Below are 23,594 nucleotides of genomic sequence, written 5' to 3'. Positions count from 1 at the left end.
ACAGACAAAGCTCTGTCTGTATTCTTGAGTAAAGTCATACTAACAAGGGAACATGCAACATAGTGAATATGAATAACATTAAATCGGAACTCACTTGAGATTCAACCTCGCCAAATCCTCTTTCTGAATATGTTGCAACAAGTCTTCTAACGTAAACTCCTGATCAATCAAAACCTGCGCAGCACTCGCGGGCACCCCTCGATCCGTCAGCCAATCGCGAAGCGGCGACGGCGTGACGTCACTTTCAGAAATAACAGACATTGGTTGAGATAAGTCAGGGCTGTTTGAAGGTAACGGTGTAGGGTATTTGGTTTCGTCTGTTACGTCTAAATTTTCTTCACGACTGCTGTTTCTGGAAATAAATTATGTTGTTGTACAAAATACACAACGAAATGTCTATTATAAATTATTTATTGAATTATCATGAAAATGCACTGCTTACCTGTTTTTACTATTGAAGAAGTCTCGAAGTATTTGTGTTTGTAGTTTTTGCTCTTCCAACATTTCTCTGAGTAACGATTGGTACTGTTGGTAACTCTCCAGTAGTTCTTGATGCAATCTAAACAATATAAAAGGTGAGTTATCGCATACTGTCTATAGCATACCAATATTACGAATCAATATAATATAATATATATTGCTACTAGTGTCACATCTCTCGAGCACGTAGTTTCTCGTCCGCTTAACCCTTAAATGCATAGGAAGGATGCATATAGGAAGATGATGAGTATCTCATCTTCCTCGCGTTGTCCCGGCATTTTGCCAAGGCTCATGGGAGCCTGGGGTCCGCTTGGCAACTAATCCCAAGAATTGGCGTAGGCAATAGTTTTTACGAAAGCGACTGCCATCTGACCTTCCAACCCAAAGGGGAAACTAGGCCTTGCTGGGATTAGTCCGGTTTCCTCACGATGTTTTCCTTCACCGAAAAACGACTGGTAAATATCAAATGATATTTCGTATTCGTACATAAGTTCCGAAAAACTCATTGGTACGAGCCGGGGTTTGAACCCGCGACCTCCGGATTGCAAGTCGCACGCTCTTACCGCTAGGCCACCAGCGCTTTTGAAGGTGATGAGTATCTGCAACATCCTAATTGTTTAACATTTTGAGAGTCAGTAAAGTAGTTACTTTTGATTCTCCTGTCGCAGCTGCAGCATGCTGTGGTCCCTGGTGGAGGTGGCGGTGGAGATGGCGGAGGGCGTGGCGACGTCGGCCGCGCCGCTAGGCGAGCGCCCGCCGCCGCGCCGGTGCTCCTGCCCGGCGAGGTTTGCTCCCAACTCTGATAAATATATACAGTGCTGGCAACTATCTTCTAAACCTCTCTCCTTCTCCATTCTCTTTTTAGGGTTCCGTACCAAAAAAGTACAAATGGAACACTTCGTGTAAGGCCTGAGTGGACGCTCGAAGCGGAGCGTTCGGCGGGGCGTGCAGCGTGGCGTCGGGCTCACAAGTGATGTGAGCAGCGTGGTGCACTAAGGCCGCTCCTATACGTTTGCATTTGTTTAACGCCTCCTCTACACTATTGGCGATGATCGTTGTCAGTATCATCGTCTATCATCGGCAAGAACATCGTGCAAGCATCCACATGATCGCCTGTACAACGCAACCACCCGGCGATTCCCAAATGCGTGCCCAAAAACCGACAACTCACGGGTCACAGGCGATGATAGATGATGACTGGCGGGGACTGCCCAGTATGCCCTCTACGCTATCGTGTTGCCAGTCATCGTCTATCATCGCCGATAGTGTAGAGGAGCCATGACATGCACGCCGCACGCCCCGTCCCGCTGCACGCCCAACTCAAACGTCCACTCAGGTCTTACACTTATGGTGCAACTCTGTCCGTCTGTCACATCGCCAAATCCAAATATCTCGAGAACTACTGAGGTTATCTATTTGAAGCAGATATGAACAACGCTAACCCAAATACATTGAAAGTGTTATTTTTTTTATTAATTATGGAAAATGCCCAATATAAAGAGGGGGCAAAGTTTCAAAGTCTAGTTACTAGGCCGAGTGGGATATCATTTGAAAGAGCTCGAATTGAACATTACAAAACAATTTTTTTTCAGTGAAAAAAAAAACACGAAGGAAAATGAGAAAAAAATACCCCCCCCCCCCTTATCTCCGAAGTTTACCAACGAAAAATGATGAATTTTACATAATAATAACCTCATCATAAATATTACAGGAAATATATAATCACACGTCTATCTTGAAAACTTTTTTTAATTCTCAAAAAACATTTTCTAGTTTAATTTGTAATTTAAGCCCCTTTGCGGGTGTTTGTTATACTTGAAATATCTTTGAGATTACACTAGAAAACCCCTTCTTTCAAATAAAACAAAATTTCACGGGAGGGAATTAAACCGGCCAAGTGCGAGTCGGACTCGCGTTCCAAGGGTTCCGTACATTACACAATTTAAATAGGTAGGGTCGGATCAAAAACTAAGTAATTAAGTCCGACTCACGCTTGACTGCACATTTTTAATAGGTTTTCCTGTGATCTATAGGTAAAGATCTATTTTGTGTATTTTTTTCATAATTTTTGACCCAGTAGTTTCGGAAATAACGGGGGGAATGGTCATTTTTTGCCTATTTTCTTAAATAACTTCTAAACTGTTTATCCTAAAATTATACAAAACATATTATATTTGAGATTCTCACAATGAGCTCTTTCATTTGATATGTAACACGATATAGGTTGAAAAACTTTCAAAGATTCAAAGATTTATTTGTTCAACATAGGTAAGTTACAAGATGTTAAATACATATTTCAGTATCACTATGTAGTATGTGTGTATGTGTATGTATGTGTGTACTATGACTTTATTTTTTAATTTTCTCATTTACCCCCCAAAAGTGGCCCCCGTGTTCAAAATTCATTTGTTTACGTTACATGACCGTCTTTGGGTCACAAACTTACATATGTATAACAAATTTCAACTTAATTGGTCCAGTAGTTTCGGAGAAAATAGGCTGTGACAGATGGACAGACAGACAGACGCACGAGTGATCCTATAAGGGTTCCGTTTTTCCTTTTGAGGTACGGAACCCTAATAACCTAATTGATAAAAGTCGCCCTGTGAGTCTTTTTTAGCGTTACTCTTTTAAAACTAATTCTCCAGGTGGCAGCAAATTTTCTTAAGTTATCGTGGAATATTTACTCACCAGGCGTTAACACAGTAATAGCAGCCTGCACAGCATTTCTCACTAAGTTATCGAGCGCGAACATCCAATGAGGTTTGATGCTGTGACTCCTCAAGACCCCATTCACTGCCTCTTGGAACATGTACGTAGCTGCATTCAGTTCGTTAATGGCGTTGGAGTCAAAATCCAGATCTTCTTTGAGACTCGTTATAGCTTGCTCGATCACGCTCCTGTTCTGGTCCATTATGTAGTCTTTTAATGCGCAGCGAAGGGTTTCCAAATGATTCTGTCAATGCAAAACAGGTATTTACTATAACATTACGCCGCCGCGCTGGACGCTCAGTTGGTCACCGCCGCTCCACTCAGTTTGCACCCTGAATACTAAGCTCAAGGAATATATTGTGTGCGAATTAAAATACCCAGATATATTACCATTGTAAGCACTGTGTTGCCAAAGTCTTGCTGAATACTGTGCATCCACTTGGAGCAGATTTGTTCGCTGTCTTGCTCTAGCACCCGCGACAGTGTGAGACGGCGCTGCGAGTCCTTCTTCAGTAGATAGAAACCGTCATGTTCCACGTCTATGGAGGAGCGCTGGACGGTCGTCATGTCCACCTGTCAAAAATACGTGTGTTCTGCATAAACGTTTTGTGTTTTCTTAAACTCGATATATATATTTTGAGTAATATCATCATCGATTGTTATTCGGAAACATATTTAAATGCAAGAGGTGGTAGTCTCACACACACACAACAATTAGTGCAATTCTATTATTATTTGGAGACTGCATGCTTGTGTACGACGCACTTAGATTAAATAATGGAAATAATGTGTAGAAGTCATTATAATAGGCATAACAAGGCAGAATGTTTACCTCGGGTGAGAGCAAGCCCCCTGAGGAACTCCGCCGGTTGAGCAGACTATCGCTCGTATCCATCTCATCCGTGGACGGTGTATTCGGCATGGTACTGAAAAATAAAAGGCAAACTAAAATCTGATTCAATTGCACATACCATTAGCTTATAATGGCACAATTGTTCACGAAGAATACATTTACGTCATTACTACGCTTTCATTATTCGAACAAATTTTTAATCATATTAGTCAGAAACTAACAATCCAAGAATAATAGTTTAAAATCAATTATAAATGTAATCTCGTTTAAGTATGCTATGTAAAAAGGCGTTATTCTAAGACAGATTTGCAACGTAAGGAAGGAATATATATAATGGAAAAATTATAGGTAAGTACATATATAATCAATGTGATATATACTTTAGAAAATAATTAATGTGCAGTGAAAGGAAGGTAAACAGTGAGCTCTCAGATGTGTCTATGTTTAGTGCAAGGACATGCAACCGTGAGGTGTAAGTGAATAGAATATTGATTAAAATTTCATAGAACCTTTCTGTCATGTAAAAGTCCGTCGTCAATTTAATTTCGAAAATACCTTACATTCGAATGGTGTGTCTCATAACCACATGTCGTTTTCCAAACATGTTTTAAAATAATTTAGAATAAAAAAGTTGGACTGAAGTTCTATGAGATTTTATCAAAATTAAACTGGGAACTTCGAACAGTGGTCTGAGTGTGTGATTTTTGTTATTCTTACAGAAATAACAATTTATTTGCATTTTTATTCGCGGGATCACTTCAGAATGTTGAGAATTTATCGACCGTTAGAACTACTTACGCGTAAATCGCGTAATCATAATCGTGAAACATGTGCTTTTGTTTACCGTTACTTAACTACTAAAACAAAGATCAATTCACAAAGAAATATGTTTTGTGGTTTTGCTTTTCATAATTAAAATAAAGTTCAGCTATGTATGTTAGAGTTATTTCAGACCACGCGTTCAAACCACTGTTTCAAGTAAACAATGTATGGTTACCTGCTATTGGACAAGTCCGGCGGGTATATCAGTATCGGTGAGAGCATCGACGAAGCCGTCCTAGTGATGGTCGGGTTAGACCGGATCGTTTTCACCCTTGACGCCAAACAAACACAGGCTTAGGTGCAAAGCAATCGACAAATGTTAAATACTAGTGGTCTACTTTTACGTGATCATGGTTAAATTCAGAAGTTTTGTTTCCATTGTGTTTGAAGACTTTTTATAAGCTTAATTACAAATTAACGTCAATTACAAATGTAACTCATAAGTGATTAATCCACTTTTTGATTATCATTAGGAACTAGTGTTAATAAAACCCAGTTAACATTATATTAAAGATTTTCTCTACATGTTTAGTACTTATCGAAACGGAAATAATTATTTGAAGCCATTCTGCACTTATGTGTAGCACACTTAGCACAGTGAATCGAGTAGGACAAGATAAGTGGACAAAAACCCCAATATAAACTGACATTAAATTTAGAAAATGTCACCCGTGTCCCGAACTGAAATTTTCATATATTTTAACCTCATTTGGCGGTTCGCACCATACTGTGTTATATTAATTGTTAATAATTCCTATACTATTAATCTCTCGTATGCAGAGACGAGTAGGTATCTGTGCATTGGGTATTGTATTTTAATTAACTTACAGTACGAAAAGTACAAACGTGAATTCACGTCCCGGCGTATTTTTTATAATATCAAAAGAAACATACTACATACTGATGCTGAGGTGCATTGAAAAAAATGTGTGGAAATTTAATAAAAAATTTAATTAAGTACACGAATGATATACAATAGACATATATATGCGTATGCGCCTTGTATTTTACTAGTATAGTAAAGCCTGACCAGAAATATATGATCATGCGCCATGTTGCGGAATTTCATTGGAACTATTTTCTTACACTGGCAATAATTTTAATGATAGGTTGTCACTGCTGTCAGTGTCATTGTGGCGGTTTACTTGAATAATGCTAAAGTGTTGAATATTAAATAATAAATGACAAAAATGCCCAAAACTTTACGTAGTCAGGAGCGGAACATTGTTAATAATGTAAATAAGAAACTGCTGGAAAAGTACAGTTCGGGAAATTAAACTATTTCGCTACGAAACATTTCCAAATTAACATCAGAGCTGACAGGTAAACAAATCAAAATGTCATTATAGTCTGGTTATTACGACTTAGTTATTGTAGTGTTGTTATACAAGCGAGGAAACACAGTAACAAAAATGAGTTCGAGTTTGAAAAATATCTACTATGGGCTTTAGAGACGATCAATCTTGTTAATTGACAATGTAGCAGAACCTATGTAGGGTTACAGAATATATACCATATATACATACATAATATATACATGACCATGTCATGAATTTGACGTTGTCATTTAATTAATTCCTATAGTTTCTTTTAGCATAATAAAGCCTAAGATTCAGGTTTATTCTTTATTCTCATACCATCTCAGACCATCATCATCATCATCATGGTGGCCTTTTGGTGATCCAATCTTGGATGTAGGCCTCTTCCCAAAATGGAGTAACATGATAGACAAAATATTTTTTCAACTATAGAGCTGAGCTGAGCTGATGGTGTGGCTAATAGTAGTCACACCATCTGGTATGTTACGACTAAATTAAATATAAATATCTAGGTAAATCGGAGGCATCGATTACGCGGACTACGAGAGAAGGTTGTGTTGTGTGTGCAAACCAAAAATAAAAAAAACCGGCCAATTGCGTGTCGGACTCGCCCACCGAGGGTTCCGTACTTTTTAGTATTTGTTGTTATAGCGGCAACAGAAATACATCATCTGTGAAAATTTCAACTGTCTAGCTATCACGGTTCATGAGATACAGCCTGGTGACAGACAGACGGACAGACAGACGGACAGTGGTCTTAGTAATAGGGTCCCGTTTTTATCCTTTGGGTACGGAACCCTAAAAAGAAGATGCAATTAGACGATTTTGACCTATGTGTGATACGTAAGAAAATACATGAATTTTATACGGCAAAACAGAAGTACTGACTATAAAAAAAGTGTAGACACCAAATAAATGGGTTCTGATTTTTATTACGGTGAACAAAAGTAGATGTAAGTCAAACGAGTTGCCAATCCACATTGTTCAGACTGTACTGAACTGTTGCCATATAAATGAGAATAATAGCGCCCTCTTGACAATGATCAGGCTTTACTTTAGCATACGGTTTCTAAAAGACATTTCGAAACTACATACTAGGATTCCTTGATAGCCGTTCTGGCGTCACATTAAAAACAAACAAAAAAAACACTGTTTAATTTTGATATCCTGCTCGATTCACTGCGTGTCGTCAACTTAAGCTTAAGACTTAGCTGTAAATTCACAAGGGTCCGAATAACGACTCATGTCTGTACAATCGACGGCAGTAGAAATCGCGCACCTTTGTGTGACATTGGTGGCCATATCGCGCAACTCGCGGAACCATAGATTACGTCCCTTACGAGGTCATGTTTTCACCAAGATTGCCACTTACCGACATGTTTCATGGGACGTTTGTGTCCTGTCCTTATGACTTAATCATTATGCCAATAATAAGCAACACTAAACTTCTCAATTTCCCATCAAATAGTTTGCACACCTGTATTTATATAACGGGTGATCAATATTGGTGGAAAGGATACATGAAGATGCCAATAAACGATAAAACTGAACATTGGCGACCCACGATAAGCCCTTTCACCAAACAGCATGATTGTGAGGGAAACGTCACACATGCAGAACGCAACATACTAAGGTAAAATTTATTTGGAAAAATAGTTACTAAGTCATGCAGAAATCCCTGCATTAATCTTGAACATATTAATTTTATAAATACATGCTTCTAGGAATTTGGTCAAACTGATATATGTACTGGGTTGCATGAATGTTAGCTTACTCGATCTCTGGTGAACTGGGCAGACAGGGTTCAGAAATTTTTTTCTGCGGTGGCCGGATTTTGTCGGCAGGAACGGAGACGCTTCTGCTATAGTCTACATTACTACTGCCTAGGCGACTAGATGTTTTCTTCTTCCTGTAAGCATTAAATAATAAAATCGATAGTTTAGCCTAAAGCCAAAAATACGTAGGTATAACGACATCTAAAGAAGAGCTAGATCAAAATGGGTACAAGGAAGGCAAAATAGAACAGAGAGGCAAAAATTGGAGGCCTACATCTCTAGGATTGAATAGGGCTAAAAAGAAGAAGAGATAGCTTAGCCTAAACGGTAGCAATTGGTAGTCTATTGTTGTAGTATGTAGTACATTAACTGTCACATATAGCGACTGGCCCATTGGATTTAAGAATAAATTTCAAAGACATAACTGTGTACATGTACTTACTCGCATAAAAATGAATCTTCTAATAGTTCAGCTGCCGTGGCACGATTCTCAGGGTCCGGTATGAAACACCGCTTTATGAAGCTCTTAGCTCTAGGAGACAACTCGCTGGGGATTTCTGGGTGTACTTTGTAATATCCCACCTAAAACAAAAAGGAGTAAATAAGAAATAATTTCCATAAGACCTCTTATAGAAAAGCTGATTGCTGAATAAATATTTACCTTAAAAACCGCTGCTTGGGGCGATCCCAATTCAATGAAAGGTGGATTTCCTGTAGCCATCTCTACAACCGTACATCCAAGGGACCAGATGTCCGCCTATTAATGAAACAGCATTAATAAACATTATGATCAATTTGTATTATATTTGATTTGTGGCTTTTCTAGAGTCCTAACCCGTGTTGGTCTCTAAGAAGCTTTTGATCCCAGACAGAAATGGAAACGACTGATACAGCCAAAAAAATAGACACATTTGAAAATGTTATCACAATTTTTTGTCCAAAATGTGCCCTATTTAAAAAATCCTGTATATTAGTGTGAGTACTCACCGGCGCTCCGTACCCTCTCTGCCCCTTGTCTATGACCTCGGGGGCCATGTACTGCAGGGTGCCCGCGAAGGTCTCGGTGGACGGACACAGTCCCGCCAGGCGCTTGGACGTTCCGAAGTCCGATATCTTAACGACCCCACTGTACGTGTTTACGAGGACATTGTCGCCTTTTATGTCGCGGTGAACGATTTTTTGATCGTGGAGGTATTTTAGACCTAGAAAAATTGTATTTCGGGACAGTCGATAATACGAATTTGGGTAGGGGCCCTAAACAATTAGGATGTGCGACTTAAAAGGGGTTTTGACTAGTATTGCGTTACGTATCGTAACTTCAAAACATTATTTGACCGATGTTTCTTTTGCCATACTTTCATTTGACTGTACGCGCTTTTTTAAAACCATCGTGTTTATAAAACGGTCACCAATGTAACCTAAACTAACCCAATGGCCTCTACAGGATGACTTTTTCAAAAGTTTAGTAATATTTACGGTTTATAAAAAAATGCGTTCGGTCAAATGAAAATTTGGCAAATACCCGTAAGTCACCCGACTGCTATAGTTATTGGCCACTACTTACATAGTAATTGGCCATTCCTAACAAATCAGAAAGAAACAAGCCATTTGAAACCTTATTGTTAAGAGTGGTCAATTATTATGTAGTGGCCAGTAACTAAAGCAGTCACCCTAAAACTGCGAGCAAAATTTTTCCAAAGTTATGTACGATATGATACCTGTAGGCAGATTGGCTAAGTGGTTGGTTACTGCAAGGTTGAATACAGTGTGATGGAATATAAATAGAAAGGCTTTGGTTTAGTAGAACCGTCATATCAGGAGCCCGTGATTAGCAGTGAGTAGTGAAAGTGACTGGTATTACTTGCTTAATGATAATGTTTCAGGTATAATTTACCTTCTAAAATCTGCTTAGTGTAGTAGGCGATTGTGGCTTCGTTTTCCTTTAGAGGTCCCCATTTAGAACGGAGTAGTGCGGACAATGAGCCTCCTGGGACTTGTTCCATGAATATCTTAAAATAGTTGTCTTCTGATATCGAACCTAGGTACTGAAACAAAAAATGTAAAATTAATGGTCTCCGTGAACACCAGAATAGATATATTTCTATCATTAAAATCATTAATTTAATTGGTGCTTCCCGTAAATCATATTGAAATTAAAATACAACGGGGGAAGGAACTCTTACAGTTAACGGGGTTAAACGTAGCCAAAGTCTGCAAGTAAGTATAGGTATACGTAATGGTCGCTCTGAATACCTCTTAATATGGACAAACCCCGAAATAGCAAGTAAAGTGGTTGATAGCTTTGCACATTTGCGTGTTGCAGCAGGATCTCCTCGTGCAGCGGCTGCACGTCGCCGAGGTTCTTCTCTGGTATCTCCTTGATGGCGTTGCACACTTGCGTGTTGAGGCCGTACACTCCCGAGCCCCCGCGTTACCTGCACTATGTTCCGGTGGCGCAGCTGCGAGTGCAGCAAGATCTCCTCGTGCAGCGGTTGCACGTCGCCGAGGTTCTTCTCTGGTATCTCCTTGATGGCGATGCGCACTTGCGTGTTCAGGCCGTACACTCCCGAGCCCCCGCGTTACCTGCACTATGTTCCGGTGGCGCAGCTGCGAGTGCAGCAAGATCTCCTCGTGCAGCGGCTGCACGTCGCCGAGGTTCTTCTCTGGTATCTCTTTGATAGCGATGCGCACTTGCGTGTTGAGGTCGCGCGCCGCGTACACTACTCCGTACGTGCCCTTGCCGAGCACTACGCGCTTGTTGCAGTCGTCTAGTTCGTATTCAAACTGGAAGTCGAGTTTTACATTTGTTTGGATATTAGCATTATACAGGGTGATTTCGGGGTAGCAAGGAAATAAGACATCATACAGAACTCAAAGATGAGACTAATGATAATTAATGTCATTAACGGGTCTAACGCGATTAAATTTCATTATTTTACCTGTTTTCCGACGTTTCAGCCAGGTTGCACTAGCTGTGGTCACGGAAGACTGACGTACCAGCAAAATGTCAATTGAGATATTGGTAAACAACACTAAACTACCCGACATTTTTTTTTATACCACGTCGGTAGCAATCAAGCATACGGCCCGCATGATGGTAAGCAGTTACCGTAGCCTATGGACGCCTGCAACACCGGAGATATTACACGTGCGTTGCCGACCCTTTAAAAACCTGTACACTCCTTTTTTGAAGAACCCCATACTGTAGCCCCTCGGGCAAACCTCGGCAGGGAGCTCATTCCACAGCCGAAGGGTACGCGGGAGGAAATTCCTCTTAAACCGCACAGTACGCGACCATTTAGGTGCTAGGGTGTGAGGATGAACACCCTGCCGATGGCGAGCGGTGCGGTGATAGAAAGCGGCCGTTAGCATCATGTCAAACAGTTCTTCAGAGCACAGCCCATTGTACAAGCGGTAGAACACGCATAAGGAGGCGAAGTCTCTCCTTAGACTTAAAGGTTCAATACCGCTTGTGAGTTTGGGATCGTCGACGATTCGTACAGCGCGCCTTTGGACTGAGTCGAAGGGTCAAGCTGGCATCCAGGTGCTCCTGCCCAAAGGTGACAGCAGTACTCCATATGGGGTCTAACTTGCGATTTATATAGCAGCAGTCTTTGCCCCGGAGTAAAGTATCGCCGTGCTTAAATTATGTGTACAAAACGTGAGTTTAAAGAGCCTAATGACTAATGATGTTGTTAATTATTGTTTATCACCAATAATGATGATTATTTTTCAGATGACAAGTAGAAAAAAACATTTTTGCATACAACTTGGTCACCCTACTCAATGTGACGTCTTGTCGCTTTCGATACAGCGTATGTCAAAAGTCATAGGGTGATCATGATTACTTAGTAGAAGATAAATCTTACTCGAAAAATAAGAACAAATAACTGATTATATTTCTATCAAACACTACCATATGATAATGTGGATCATTTAGAGTCAGAAAAAGTAGTTTTGGATCACGACCCAGAAATCAGCCTGTATATACATCTATTTAGTACATATAATTGGATATAACTTAGTTCAAAGCCAAACGCTGATATGCAGAAGATACACACAATGATGAGGATATGCACAATGATCCGCGCACGCATTAGAAATAGTCCTCATATTTGTCTGCCACCACTGTCAAACTAAGTAAGGGTTTCGTTTTTACCATTTTGGCTATGGAACCCTAAAAATGGCCAGAAAACGTTGGTTCTACTGATTTGATAAATGCATTATATACTTTATAGTGCTCGACCATATACAGTGCACCAACCGGAGTTAGGAAGATATGTGATGAGTGATGAAGCAAGGTAAAGATATCTTTCAATGGTTGACATAGAAATAACAAATCGAAAATAATAGATCATAACAAAAAATGGCTCTTCTAATAAAAAAACGGCGCCAAAATTATAGACAAGCTACACTCTTCTACAAGCGTTCTGGCACTTACCTTTAACTGATCTTGCATCACAGTGGTGTCCAAATCCGTGACCTTCTCGTGATCAGCCGTCAGGTCTCCCAACAGATCGTGCAACCGTTGTCTGCAGGCTTCTGAAGGTAGGAATATTTGGAAGTCGTCAGAGTTCTCGCTCACGTACAGAAAGAGACAGCGCTCGTCGCGTTTGTACAAACTGAAAAGAGATTATTATTATTTTAATATTTAGGTAAGTTACTATGAATACCGAGCGAGCAGTAAGAGGTCGCCAGAAAAGAGTGTTATAAAAGGCCGATTGTCTATTTCAGTGGCGTGGGTGTGGGTGGGCTACATTGGCAATGCCTCCATTTTGAAAATAAAGTAAGTCGTTTGCTACCAGTAGGAACTAAGAGTCAGTTAGGATTAAAACGCCGCCACTTACAAAATAAGGAGCATGCGTGGCTGGATTGGGTAGACACTGCGTGACAGTGAGAAGAGTGCCTATCTTATCAAGTGTCTTAAATTAAACTTTGTATCAGTAGGTTTTAAGAACGGCGTATATGTTTGATCGACACAATGTGCATTTGATATTACCTTGCGATTTAAAATTTACTAATGTAAGTAAACTTTTATTTAGGCTGGTTTCTTGACTGGAAAAACCTTCTTCTTCGTTGAATTCAAAGAGCCAAGAGAAATCTCTTCGCTACAATTGACCAGTAACCAGGACACCATAACTCACCTGTAGCTTCTAATCATATCAGAAGTGAAGAGCCACCGGTGGACTTGCCTACACTGCCCACGTATAGAGCTCAGACAGAGGTTGAGTATTTCTACAGACTTCTGCTCCGCTCCCATGTTCACATTCAAGTAAGAAGGCATGAACTCTTTTGTGGTCTCCAAAATGAGAACCTAAAACATGGGGTAAGGTAGTGCCGTCAATTTTTGAACTTATATGTTTGTTTTATGAAGATAATAATTGGTCAAGTCAGATAAACTCACAGGAAACCTGATTATATTATCACAGCTGCCGGTATTAGTAGCTTCAACAAAATACTCCATCCAGAATGAAAATACTTGTTGTTCTGGTGAAGATTCTTCACTCTTTTTCCTGAACCTGAAATCCAAAAAGTACATTTACACCATTTCATATTCAATGACAATACTATGGACTATGGAGTATGCATTAACAAAAATATGGGTCACCCACCCTTTATTGCAAATTTAATCTACATAGATAAAATCCTTTTCGAAATCTGATTGCAAATATGCATACCAAATATAGAAAGGGTTAGCTGTAGGCCTGTACCTATTGGACGAGCGATATTTTATATTTTGTATGTATACTCCTATTTAAGGCCACACGTGAGAGAGTAGGTACGTACAAAATTCAATCGAAATCCCAAATTATTACTTTAGTTACTTTAATAAATCAATTGTAAAAATTGTGAAATATACCTGTCAATAAGTTCGATGTTCCCTATCGTGCTCTTCAGATACCAGTTAGGTGGCTTGAGTTTGAACATGCACTCGGCCGCTTGTATAGCCTTCACGTAGTCCTGCGCTAGCACTGAGATTTCGAAAAACGTTGCCACGTCCCAGTAGTCTTTGAGCGATGACAGGCTGCCTTTCTTGCCTATTAGATGGTTTAGCATCATACCTAAAAATCAGAGTACATAGTTTCAACAAGAACGTCACGGAATGAGCCGTATGACGCTCCCTGCGAAGCTGGTTTTGCAAATATATAGGTTCTGCTATACTTAATTTAATATAGAAAAAAGAAAAACAGAAATGTCAAACGCAAATAAGGCCAACGAAGCTCAGAAATTAATTTTGATTTGTTGACAAATTTGTTTAATTTTATTGATCCTCCTCTGATCGTCCTGAATTTTTCTTACCAATATGTTGTAACTCCTGAGAGTTCTTAAAGTCATTGCCCGCAATGACGAGTAAAGTTGCCAGATTTATGCCTGCATATTCATTTGGTTGAACTTCAAATCCTTGTCTGTACCTAAAGCAAAAAAAAATACATATATAAAACTGTTTATTATTTTTAAAAAAGTCCTTGGGGAAATTGACAGACCGCTTCTCCATACAAAAGTAGTCATCCACTTTCCTAATACTCGTAATTTGCGTAAAGACGAATCATGTAAAAGATCGGCCACACCGCTGCTCAAAAGACAGGCGCAAAGTTAACGCAGCAAAATGAATTATAAATCGCAACGTATTCGACAACTAAATGCGTATACGCTGCGTTAAGTTCCGGTGTGGTAGATGCTTAAGACGTAAGACTTGACGGGTGGGGACCCGTTAAGTTTAATGGTGGAGAAAAACGCAGTGAGGATTTTTACGTTCTTCTCCACCATTAAACTTAGTACCCCATTTGGATTTTGGAGTTACTTACCAATGTATAGCATTGTTCAAGCTCTCCATATCCGTGTGTTGAGATTCTACAAACTTGTCTTTATAAATACGGCCACACAAACACAACATGTCGGGGAAACGGTTCTCTTTCTTCTCCAAAGCTTTCACACATACTTTTAGAGCATTTTCTCTGTCACCTTCCTTATTCCTCCTGGAAGGAAAAAAAATATTGAGACCATACGAGTAAATAAAATTTAGGTAAGTACTGATCTGACAAACCATTTTCTAAAGAAACATTACGATCTATGTAGGTATTTCCTAACTTTCGAACATTTTCTCGCACGGCAGCTGTTTAGCAACCATGACCGGTTTTCAACCAAGAAATTTATCGCCATTTCAATTGCTTTTTCAATGTTCATAATATAAAGATATATTTTCGGACTTTACGATAGCTCTCTTTGGCTCAAGCAGCAGATCGATTTAATAGACTTAAACTAGAAGATGTAATTATTTCAAAGCATTTGCTACTTTGTCATTCATTTTCTAGCGCATGACGGCAATAATTACATGAAACTGCCTTAGTATCATGACATTTGACACAATTGCTCAAGACTATTTCAAACGTTTAAGATACCTTGGCATAGTCGTATCATGTTACTTTGAACAGAACTAGAACATGCTCATAAGTCATAATAACGTAAAATATGTGTTCAACTGATCCCGTTTATAGATCCACCCACGCATCAATTAAAATACTAATGCAGTTACATGTTATTATGGTAATAGGTGTGGCGAGCCAATTCCGCGAATAAACAGATCAATTAGAAATATAAAAATAAAAGACGCATATGTTAAATGGTACCTACTATTTATGTAGCCATGTACAAAATGACGCAATGTTTTTAAATTACGCTCAATACGGTGTAACTATTAGACATTTATTTTTAGATATACTAATAGGATTACTACCTAGGCACACTAGCGCGTTATGCTCATTCCTAGGGATATATAATATAGGTAAAAAGGTCAAAAACAACTATTTACATGACAACTACTCTTTAAGGTCGATGGCTGCATCGTGCCTAAGGAGTTCAAGCAAGAAAACGACTCTTGGAAATGAAACTACCAGCTCAAATTGATGCCCTACTGAAAACACGAATTTGACCCTGTGAATAGCCTCATATTCCTGCCATTTTTAAGTTGATTCACTAAGGATCTGATATAGGTTTGGTGTAATTGTATAATCGAAAATAAAAACCTGAAATTACTAAATATAACTGACCTATTCATAGCAAACGCATACAGGAACCGTATAACGGGCATGTTAATATAGTTCTTCCTGTTCATGACCGTCTTCAGATCATCCACGACCTGCACTATGGCGTCATAGTCCTGCGTCTCCCTGTAGGATATGAGCATGTTGAGCACGGTGTCGCCGGAGAGCACGGCCGGGTCGTCGAGCCGCCGCCGCATGGCGTGGAGCACGTTGGCGAGCTCGGCGCCGCTGTATAGTTCGCGGGCTTTGCGCAGGTCTGAGAGGAATTTCTCTTGGAGGTGAGCTCTAAAAAAAAAAAAACTTCAGAAACTTGTGTGTGGCGTCAAAGTTACCGGTACTTTTCTTTTATGGGGTCTCATTCTATAGGGTGACAGCAGTTAACGGCAACCAGTTCAATTTATATTAGCTCTTCAAAATGAAATAAGGTCAAGACATCATTTACTCTATGTCAAGTCTTGGCGTCAAGTCTGCAGCCCCCTCTACGAACTTTCTAGGGACCGGTTTTATCGCCGTAAATGCGTTAAAACATTGCCTGATATGCTAATTTATTATGAAACTTACTTGGTCTGTACTTCGACATCCTGCAGTATATTCCTAAGCCGCAGCGTCAGATGTTGTTTGGGATCGGCAGCCTCCTCTCCTTTGAACTTGGTGGCGGCGGGGTTGGTCGTCACGCAGGTGCCCGCGTCGGTCAGCTTGTATGACACGAACAGGAAGTTAGGCAACGATGCCTGGAAGGAAAAACCACATTATTGTGCTGTGTATTGACGCTTTAAGTTGCGGTGGATATAAGAACTTTGTAAGTCAACGTCATTGCGAGCAAATTTATCTCGTCACGTAATAAAACCACGGCCTTACGACTGATTAGTTGGACCCTTATCAAATTAGGTTAAATGGCCGAGCGATTCGATTCGATCCGTTTCAACTTGGGCAAAAACAACATGCTCTCATATGTCTGTGTGGCTGTCCGACTGTTCTCTTCTACTGGCCGCATATCTTAACCGATCCATATAAAATTAGAGTAATATTATTTTGCATGGTGTGTTATTCGAAACGACTATCAACTATTTTATATTTTGCATATTGTTTTCTTAATCATACTTTACATACTTATCTTATTCCGGTAGAGTGATAAGTGTGGTAACCAACGTACCAGCAGTCTACAGAGTGTTAAGTCCAAATGAGGTAGTGAGGAAAAATCTGACTACGTATAGAATATTACAGACAAACAAATTTTAGAGATAAGAAAAAACTACATAAATTATGATCACATATAAGATTATGCAGAAATCCTTACATTCAGCCGAAATCGAACTCGATAAAAAACCGGAGATAATCTTATTACGGAAACGGATAATCTAAACATTCTAAACTAAACCAATGGAAACTGACAAATTTTGTCATTTTTATTTTTTTTATTTACGAAATCATCAAGAGAATCACAATATGTACTATATTCATACAATTTTTTTTTCTCCTAAAAGCTATTATTATTAATACTTAATCATGGTTCCTAAAGAACCAATTTTGCTATCTCCTGTGATTTCTATTTCAAATTTTCATAAAGAACCCTAACCTACCATGTTAATGTTACGCAGAGTTTTTAGAGCCAAACAAGCAACGCCTCAAATCCAGGAATTCCTCGTGTAGCATCGCCAAAAACCTAGCCGATACTCAATTTAATCTCAAACGCGAGTGGGCAAAATCGTGGGACTTGTTAATGGCGGGAAAACTAATAGGCTCTGATATCACGCCTGGCTCCAGAATAATTGGATCGGACCTCCCTAGACGAGACTGGTGCAAACTTAATAGACTGCGTACTGGTCATGGTCGATGCGCCTACTACAAACACCGCTGTGGGTGGGTGGATTCCCCGGCCTGCGGTTGCGGTGCGGAAGCACAAACCATCCAGCACACCATTCATGACTGTCCTATAACGCGTTATGTCGCCGGCCCTCCCGAAGACCTGATCACCCTGAGCGACGAAGCCATAAAGTGGCTGACTGGTTTATGTGTAGATCTTTAATTACTTACAATACTTACACTGTTTCTGTTTCACAATTATAGGTACTATGTATGCCATACGATTAAATAAAAATAAATAGCCCCATTAGGATAAAATAGATACAACCTGTATATTTGTCATGCAGCATAGGTTTCCATTTGGTGTACAATACACACACAAAAGACAAATACCGAGATTATGAAGTTTGGCTACCTACAGATTGGCAGCAAAGTCAATCTTACATTTAGCCTGCCAATTTTCTATTTAGAAAACTAAACGTTACTAATTTAAGAATATAGTTCATACTTCTGTACACTCTGTACATGTACATCTCGGTTACAAACGACTTTTTACAACATCAAATCCTCCTCTTCAAATAGGCATCGAAACTAAAACGCACAATAGCCGTTTTACACTAATGGAGCACATATGCAATGCATGCATTGTAGCTATAATTCAATAAGCAAGGTAATAAAGGTGTCGTCGCATGATTGCGCTCATAGGGCAATTGATAAATTGAGAGTAATAGCTATTGAGATATCTCCAAGGACGGATCTTGTATGGCATGCTAGCATAGATCTACAGATCTATTCAGCATGAACGAGCTCTATGAAGTATTGTGATTGTACCGAAATGAGTCTATAACACATAGCTCTAAATGTGTAACAGTACATCGTATTTACGGCGAGATTAGTTTTAAAAATTTAAGTAGGTAGGTACCTACTCAAGTCTGTGCCCCATTTTCCATATTCCGTCACCATTTCACCAAATGTTTGTAAGTATAATTTTATACCGTTAGAAATTTATTTCGATTAAGATTGCAAATATTACGCCAAAAGTTGCAAAACTTTGGATTTTAAAACAAACTTTATTTGGTCAATTTTAAATCATGACTATATACAATTGGCAGAGAACAAAGATCATTGTAAACGTTCGGTATACTTTCATAGAAATTTGTCATTAATGATGACATTGCCTCACTTCGTCATTGCAAATGCCATGAAGCGTAACTTGGTCCGACTCTACCAAGCCTCATGCTTGTGTTGAGTTTATAAAGTATAATAACGGATGGACTTACAAACAAAACAGAACATTTAAGTGCAATTATAGCCGGTCAAACAACTTTGTCAGTAGAAAAAGGCACGAAATTCAAATTTGGTATGGGACTATATTTATCTATATGCGTTCGTGCCTACATTTTTAGGGTTCCGTACCCAAAGGGTAAAAACGGAACCCTATTACTAAGACTCCTCTGCCCGTCTGTCTGTCTGTCCGCGTCTGTCTGTCTGTACGTCTTATTGTCTGTCTGTCACCAGGCTGTATCTCATGAACCGTGATAACTAGACAGTTGAAATTTTCACAGATGATGTATTTCTGTTGCCGCTATAACAACAAATACTAAAAACAGAATAAAAAATATATTTAAGTGGGGCTCCCATACAATAAACGTGCGTTTTTTTTATTTATTTATTTTTTATACACAATTATCATTACAGGATGAACCCAATGCGATAATGTAGCAAAGTATTAAATACATAAACAAATCATTTTTTAGGGTTCCGTACCCAAAGGGTAATAACGGGACCCTATTACTAAGACTCCGCTGTCCGTCTGTCTGTCTGTCACCAGGCTGTATCTCATGAACCGTGATAGCTAGACAGTTGAAATTTTCACAGATGATGTATTTCTGTTGCCGCTATAACAACAAATACTAAAAAGTACGGAACCCTCGGTGGGCGAGTCCGACTTGCACTTGGCCGGGTTTTTATTTTCCTACATAACTACCTATTCAATATAACAAAGAGTTAATAATGCTACTTTTGTGAATTCACTCAACGTACATGAGAATAGGTCTTAATGCGTGGCTATGAGGTTCAGGGTACGCAAGGCGCGCGTAATGTTACGGAACCCTACGTGCGCAAGTCCGACTCGCATTTGGCCGGCTTTTTTTAATTTGACGCTCTTTTCTACTGACGGAAATGGCTTGACAGACTAGTAGTTACTTCGTTTTTATCGCGACGCGGTCTAAAATCCGGAAGGCAGATTGTTTTGTTGATAAAAATTTTGCTAATCCTGTAGTAATAGACGAGGTCACTAAACTTACAAAATATGAATATAAATAAATACCTGTTTAATATATTGATTAAAACATTTGAGTCATTCATTAATGTTTGTCGCTTCATTCTTGGAACCTGCTTCATTCATTTTAATTTATTCAGGAAAATAAATAGTGAGTAATATTTACATGCATATTGATTTAAATTATGACATATATAATATAGCAAAATAATTATTAAAAAAACTTGAAAAGTTGCTATAATTACTATATAGGTTGTGTAAATATTTTCTATGGGAGAATAAAAATTTTTTCGCGATTTCGGGGTTGATCCCATAGTAAAAGTTGCTCAGTTTGACCTATATATTCGCATTGTAAAATATGCCAAATGTAGTACCCATTGAAGCCCTAGAGACTTGATTGGATACAGTCATACAACAGAAACATGAACATGACTGCAATACAATAAAGAATAAAGAATAAAGAATAATAACGACCGAATCACACGCAGGCTTCCTAATCAAATATTTGCTGTTCCTATATTTTTCCATTGATACAACACTTTCATAATTACATTGCACTTTACTTACATACTTACAATATTATACCTATATAGGGCCTGTCCCGCAAAGCTTTTTACATGAACACATTCAGATACAAAACTTTCAGATGAGCTTATTTAATCTGTACCTAACTATATTATTTATATAGCCCTTGACTAGTGATTCATATCAAAATAATGCATACATATTACATATACGCACCCTAATGCAAAAATGAAGAAAATGTTTTTTGCGAAATTTTCGATCGATTTGCCACTAATATTTTGTGTGATATAGGTATCACAAAGTCATAACAAGCTCCAAGATTGCTAAGACCTGAAATTGTCGACAGAATATCATCAAAATATATACATAATAATTTTTAAGAAAAAAAAACCGACTTCAATGGGGGATGCCGTTGAAAGGTTACTTATTGTTGATGGTGCACTCCAGACAATGAAATGAAAAAGACAGCATCTTTTGCCTAACTAAAATTGGTAAAACCACTCACGTTTCTAGTAGCATTTCGTTTCTGTAAGGGTCATAGTTCTAACCTAACCTAACCCAATGTTCTGATAGCATTTCGGTTCTGTGAGGATCGCAGTTCAAAAAAAAGTCCAGGTCCAAGTTTGGGTCTGGGTCCATAACGAAGAGAATAAATCGCCAAACGTGAACTATGTGTTGTTGAAGAGTTCCATTCTGATCATCATCAGCAGTTCCACTTCATCAAATGTCACTTTTTTAAATGTAAATGCTTGATTTGTTGATGAAAATACTAAAATCACTATATGTATGCCTTTTACATTTGAGGAGTTCCCTCGATTCCTCATGGATCCCATCATCAGAACTGCGTTTTGACCAAAACGGGACCAATCTGTATGTATATACTTACAATCAAAAAAAGAATTTTCAAAATCGGTCGTTAAAGAGTTCCATTCTGATATTTCTGATCATCATCAGCAGCTGCACTTCATCAAATGTCACTTTTTTAAATGGAAATGCTGGATTTGTTGATGAAAATACAAAAATCACTATATGTATGCCTTTCACATTTGAGGAGTTCCCTCGATTCTTCATGGATCCCATCATCAGAACTCGAGCTTGACAAAAATGTGTCTTGAAAACCTAACTTGCTTACCAATCATAACGAAGAGGACAAATCGCCAAACGTGAACTATGCGTCATTGAAGAGTTCCGTTCTGATCATCGTCAGCAGCTGCACTTCATCAAATGTCACTTTTTTAAATGGAAATGCTGGATTTGTTGATGAAAATACAAAAATCACTATATGTATGCCTTTCACATTTGAGGAGTTCCCTCGATTCTTCATGGATCCCATCATCAGAACTCGAGCTTGACAAAAATGTGTCTTGAAAACCTAACTTGCTTACCAATCATAACGAAGAGGACAAATCGCCAAACGTGAACTATGCGTCATTGAAGAGTTCCGTTCTGATCATCATCAGCAGTTCCACTACATCAAATGTCACTTTTTTATGTAAATGCTTGATTTGTTGATGAAAATACTAAAATCACTATATGTATGCCTTTTACATTTGAGGAGTTCCCTCGATTCCTCATGGATCCCATCATCAGAACTGCGTTTTGACCAAAACGGGACCAATCTGTATGTATATACTTACAATCAAAAAAAGAATTTTCAAAATCGGTCCAGAAATGACGGAGTTATGGAGTAACAAACATTAAAAAAAAAAAAAAAAAAAAAAAAAAAAAAAAAAAAAAAAAAAAAAAAAAAAAAAAAAACAACAACCGAATTGATAACCTCCTCCTTTTGAAATCTTGAAGTCGGTTAAAAAGAGAAATAAAATGGCACTTGTTTTCATACAAAGACGAAAAAGCATGGTACTTATAAAAGTACCATACTTGCTTGGGTTTGTGTTCAGCATTATTAAAAGCGGAATTTAGTGACATTCTTGAATTTACAGAACAATTAACTAGTCAAATAAAAATTTTGGTGACAGGTGCAAATATATCCTAACATAGCGCTTGCAAAAATATCAATATAAAATAAAATAATTGATAAATGTTGTAAATAAAATCTTAAGAGTATACAATATGATATATTAAAATATTAAAGTAAATAAACTAGAAATACATACCAAAGTCAGCATCAGTAGTTGTACATAGAAACAAAGAAACACATACATACCTTAAGCCGTAGTGTGGAGTCCGGATCTACATCATTATACAGCAGCACATTCTCCTTCATGTCAAAGCTCTCCCGAACCCCCAGGTGATAGAGCAGGGAGCTCTGCTGCACCTGCATACTGAGGTCCACCAGCGCCACATCAGCATTGTAGAATGTATCCAGGACACTTGTTTCTCCAAAATCAAGTTTTTCAAACTGGAAAGAATGAATAATTGGATATGGACAACAAGCATACAGAAAAATCTTCTAAAAGTACCCTTTTTTTAGAGTTATTACAAGTTTTTATTAATATGTCAATGAGGATTGTTCTGTTCTATTCTATGTAATAAAAAACAGATGTATATTAATTTTATTTTTAATACTGTAATCAAAGAATCATTTATGTAATTTGTTATTCAAGAATGCTTAACAGTTACCGTAAAATCAGGTAACTATAGTCCCATAATTGAAATTGAATTGAAATTGAAAATCTTTATTTCAGGTCTGTCGGCCCATATTTTGTTAGTTTACAGTTCTTAAAAATATATTAGTAAACACACATAAATTGTAAAATAAATTAATTAAAATTATAAATAAATTAGCTTCAATTCAATAATACACTATGGTCCAGTATTATCAATGAGCCTTTTCGATTTGTACTCGTAACATTTATTTTGTTGTTTTTTGTTGATATGTTGTTGTTGTTGTTATCCTATGGCAACCCTATTGCGTAGATATTGTAATGCTTTTTCTATATTAGATACTCATTATAATTCGGAAAATATTTATACATATTTTACTGGAACTTGAACTTGGACCATAGTTGTAAGTTGTGGACT

At 38.3% G+C, this 23,594-nt stretch overlaps 1 protein-coding gene across 3 annotated transcripts in view; it reads right to left on the bottom strand.

The window, feature by feature from the left end:
- Positions 1 to 23,594, bottom strand: part of LOC134741764 (mitogen-activated protein kinase kinase kinase 15) — a 32,081-nt gene that overhangs the window by 6,817 nt on the left and 1,670 nt on the right. For 2 of the 3 annotated variants that reach the window (XM_063674658.1, XM_063674661.1), the window contains exons 3-24: positions 22,777 to 22,971; positions 16,565 to 16,734; positions 16,010 to 16,288; positions 14,768 to 14,938; positions 14,262 to 14,374; positions 13,822 to 14,023; positions 13,366 to 13,480; positions 13,106 to 13,275; positions 12,403 to 12,583; positions 10,545 to 10,745; positions 9,856 to 10,006; positions 8,949 to 9,163; positions 8,623 to 8,718; positions 8,404 to 8,543; positions 7,961 to 8,095; positions 5,043 to 5,138; positions 4,025 to 4,118; positions 3,583 to 3,765; positions 3,172 to 3,436; positions 1,129 to 1,279; positions 443 to 559; positions 95 to 352 (exon numbers count right to left, since the gene is read on the bottom strand). In XM_063674658.1, the coding sequence (XP_063530728.1) occupies positions 95 to 352; positions 443 to 559; positions 1,129 to 1,279; positions 3,172 to 3,436; positions 3,583 to 3,765; positions 4,025 to 4,118; positions 5,043 to 5,138; positions 7,961 to 8,095; positions 8,404 to 8,543; positions 8,623 to 8,718; positions 8,949 to 9,163; positions 9,856 to 10,006; positions 10,545 to 10,745; positions 12,403 to 12,583; positions 13,106 to 13,275; positions 13,366 to 13,480; positions 13,822 to 14,023; positions 14,262 to 14,374; positions 14,768 to 14,938; positions 16,010 to 16,288; positions 16,565 to 16,734; positions 22,777 to 22,971 (3,698 nt within the window). The remainder of the gene's footprint in view (positions 1 to 94; positions 353 to 442; positions 560 to 1,128; positions 1,280 to 3,171; positions 3,437 to 3,582; positions 3,766 to 4,024; positions 4,119 to 5,042; positions 5,139 to 7,960; positions 8,096 to 8,403; positions 8,544 to 8,622; positions 8,719 to 8,948; positions 9,164 to 9,855; positions 10,007 to 10,544; positions 10,746 to 12,402; positions 12,584 to 13,105; positions 13,276 to 13,365; positions 13,481 to 13,821; positions 14,024 to 14,261; positions 14,375 to 14,767; positions 14,939 to 16,009; positions 16,289 to 16,564; positions 16,735 to 22,776; positions 22,972 to 23,594) is intronic. The other variant, XM_063674665.1, reaches the window with a different exon arrangement.

This window comes from Cydia strobilella, chromosome 1, assembly GCF_947568885.1.
Source record: "Cydia strobilella chromosome 1, ilCydStro3.1, whole genome shotgun sequence".
NCBI classification, from domain to species: Eukaryota; Metazoa; Arthropoda; class Insecta; order Lepidoptera; family Tortricidae; genus Cydia; species Cydia strobilella.
This window is presented reverse-complemented; position numbering and strand designations above follow the sequence as displayed.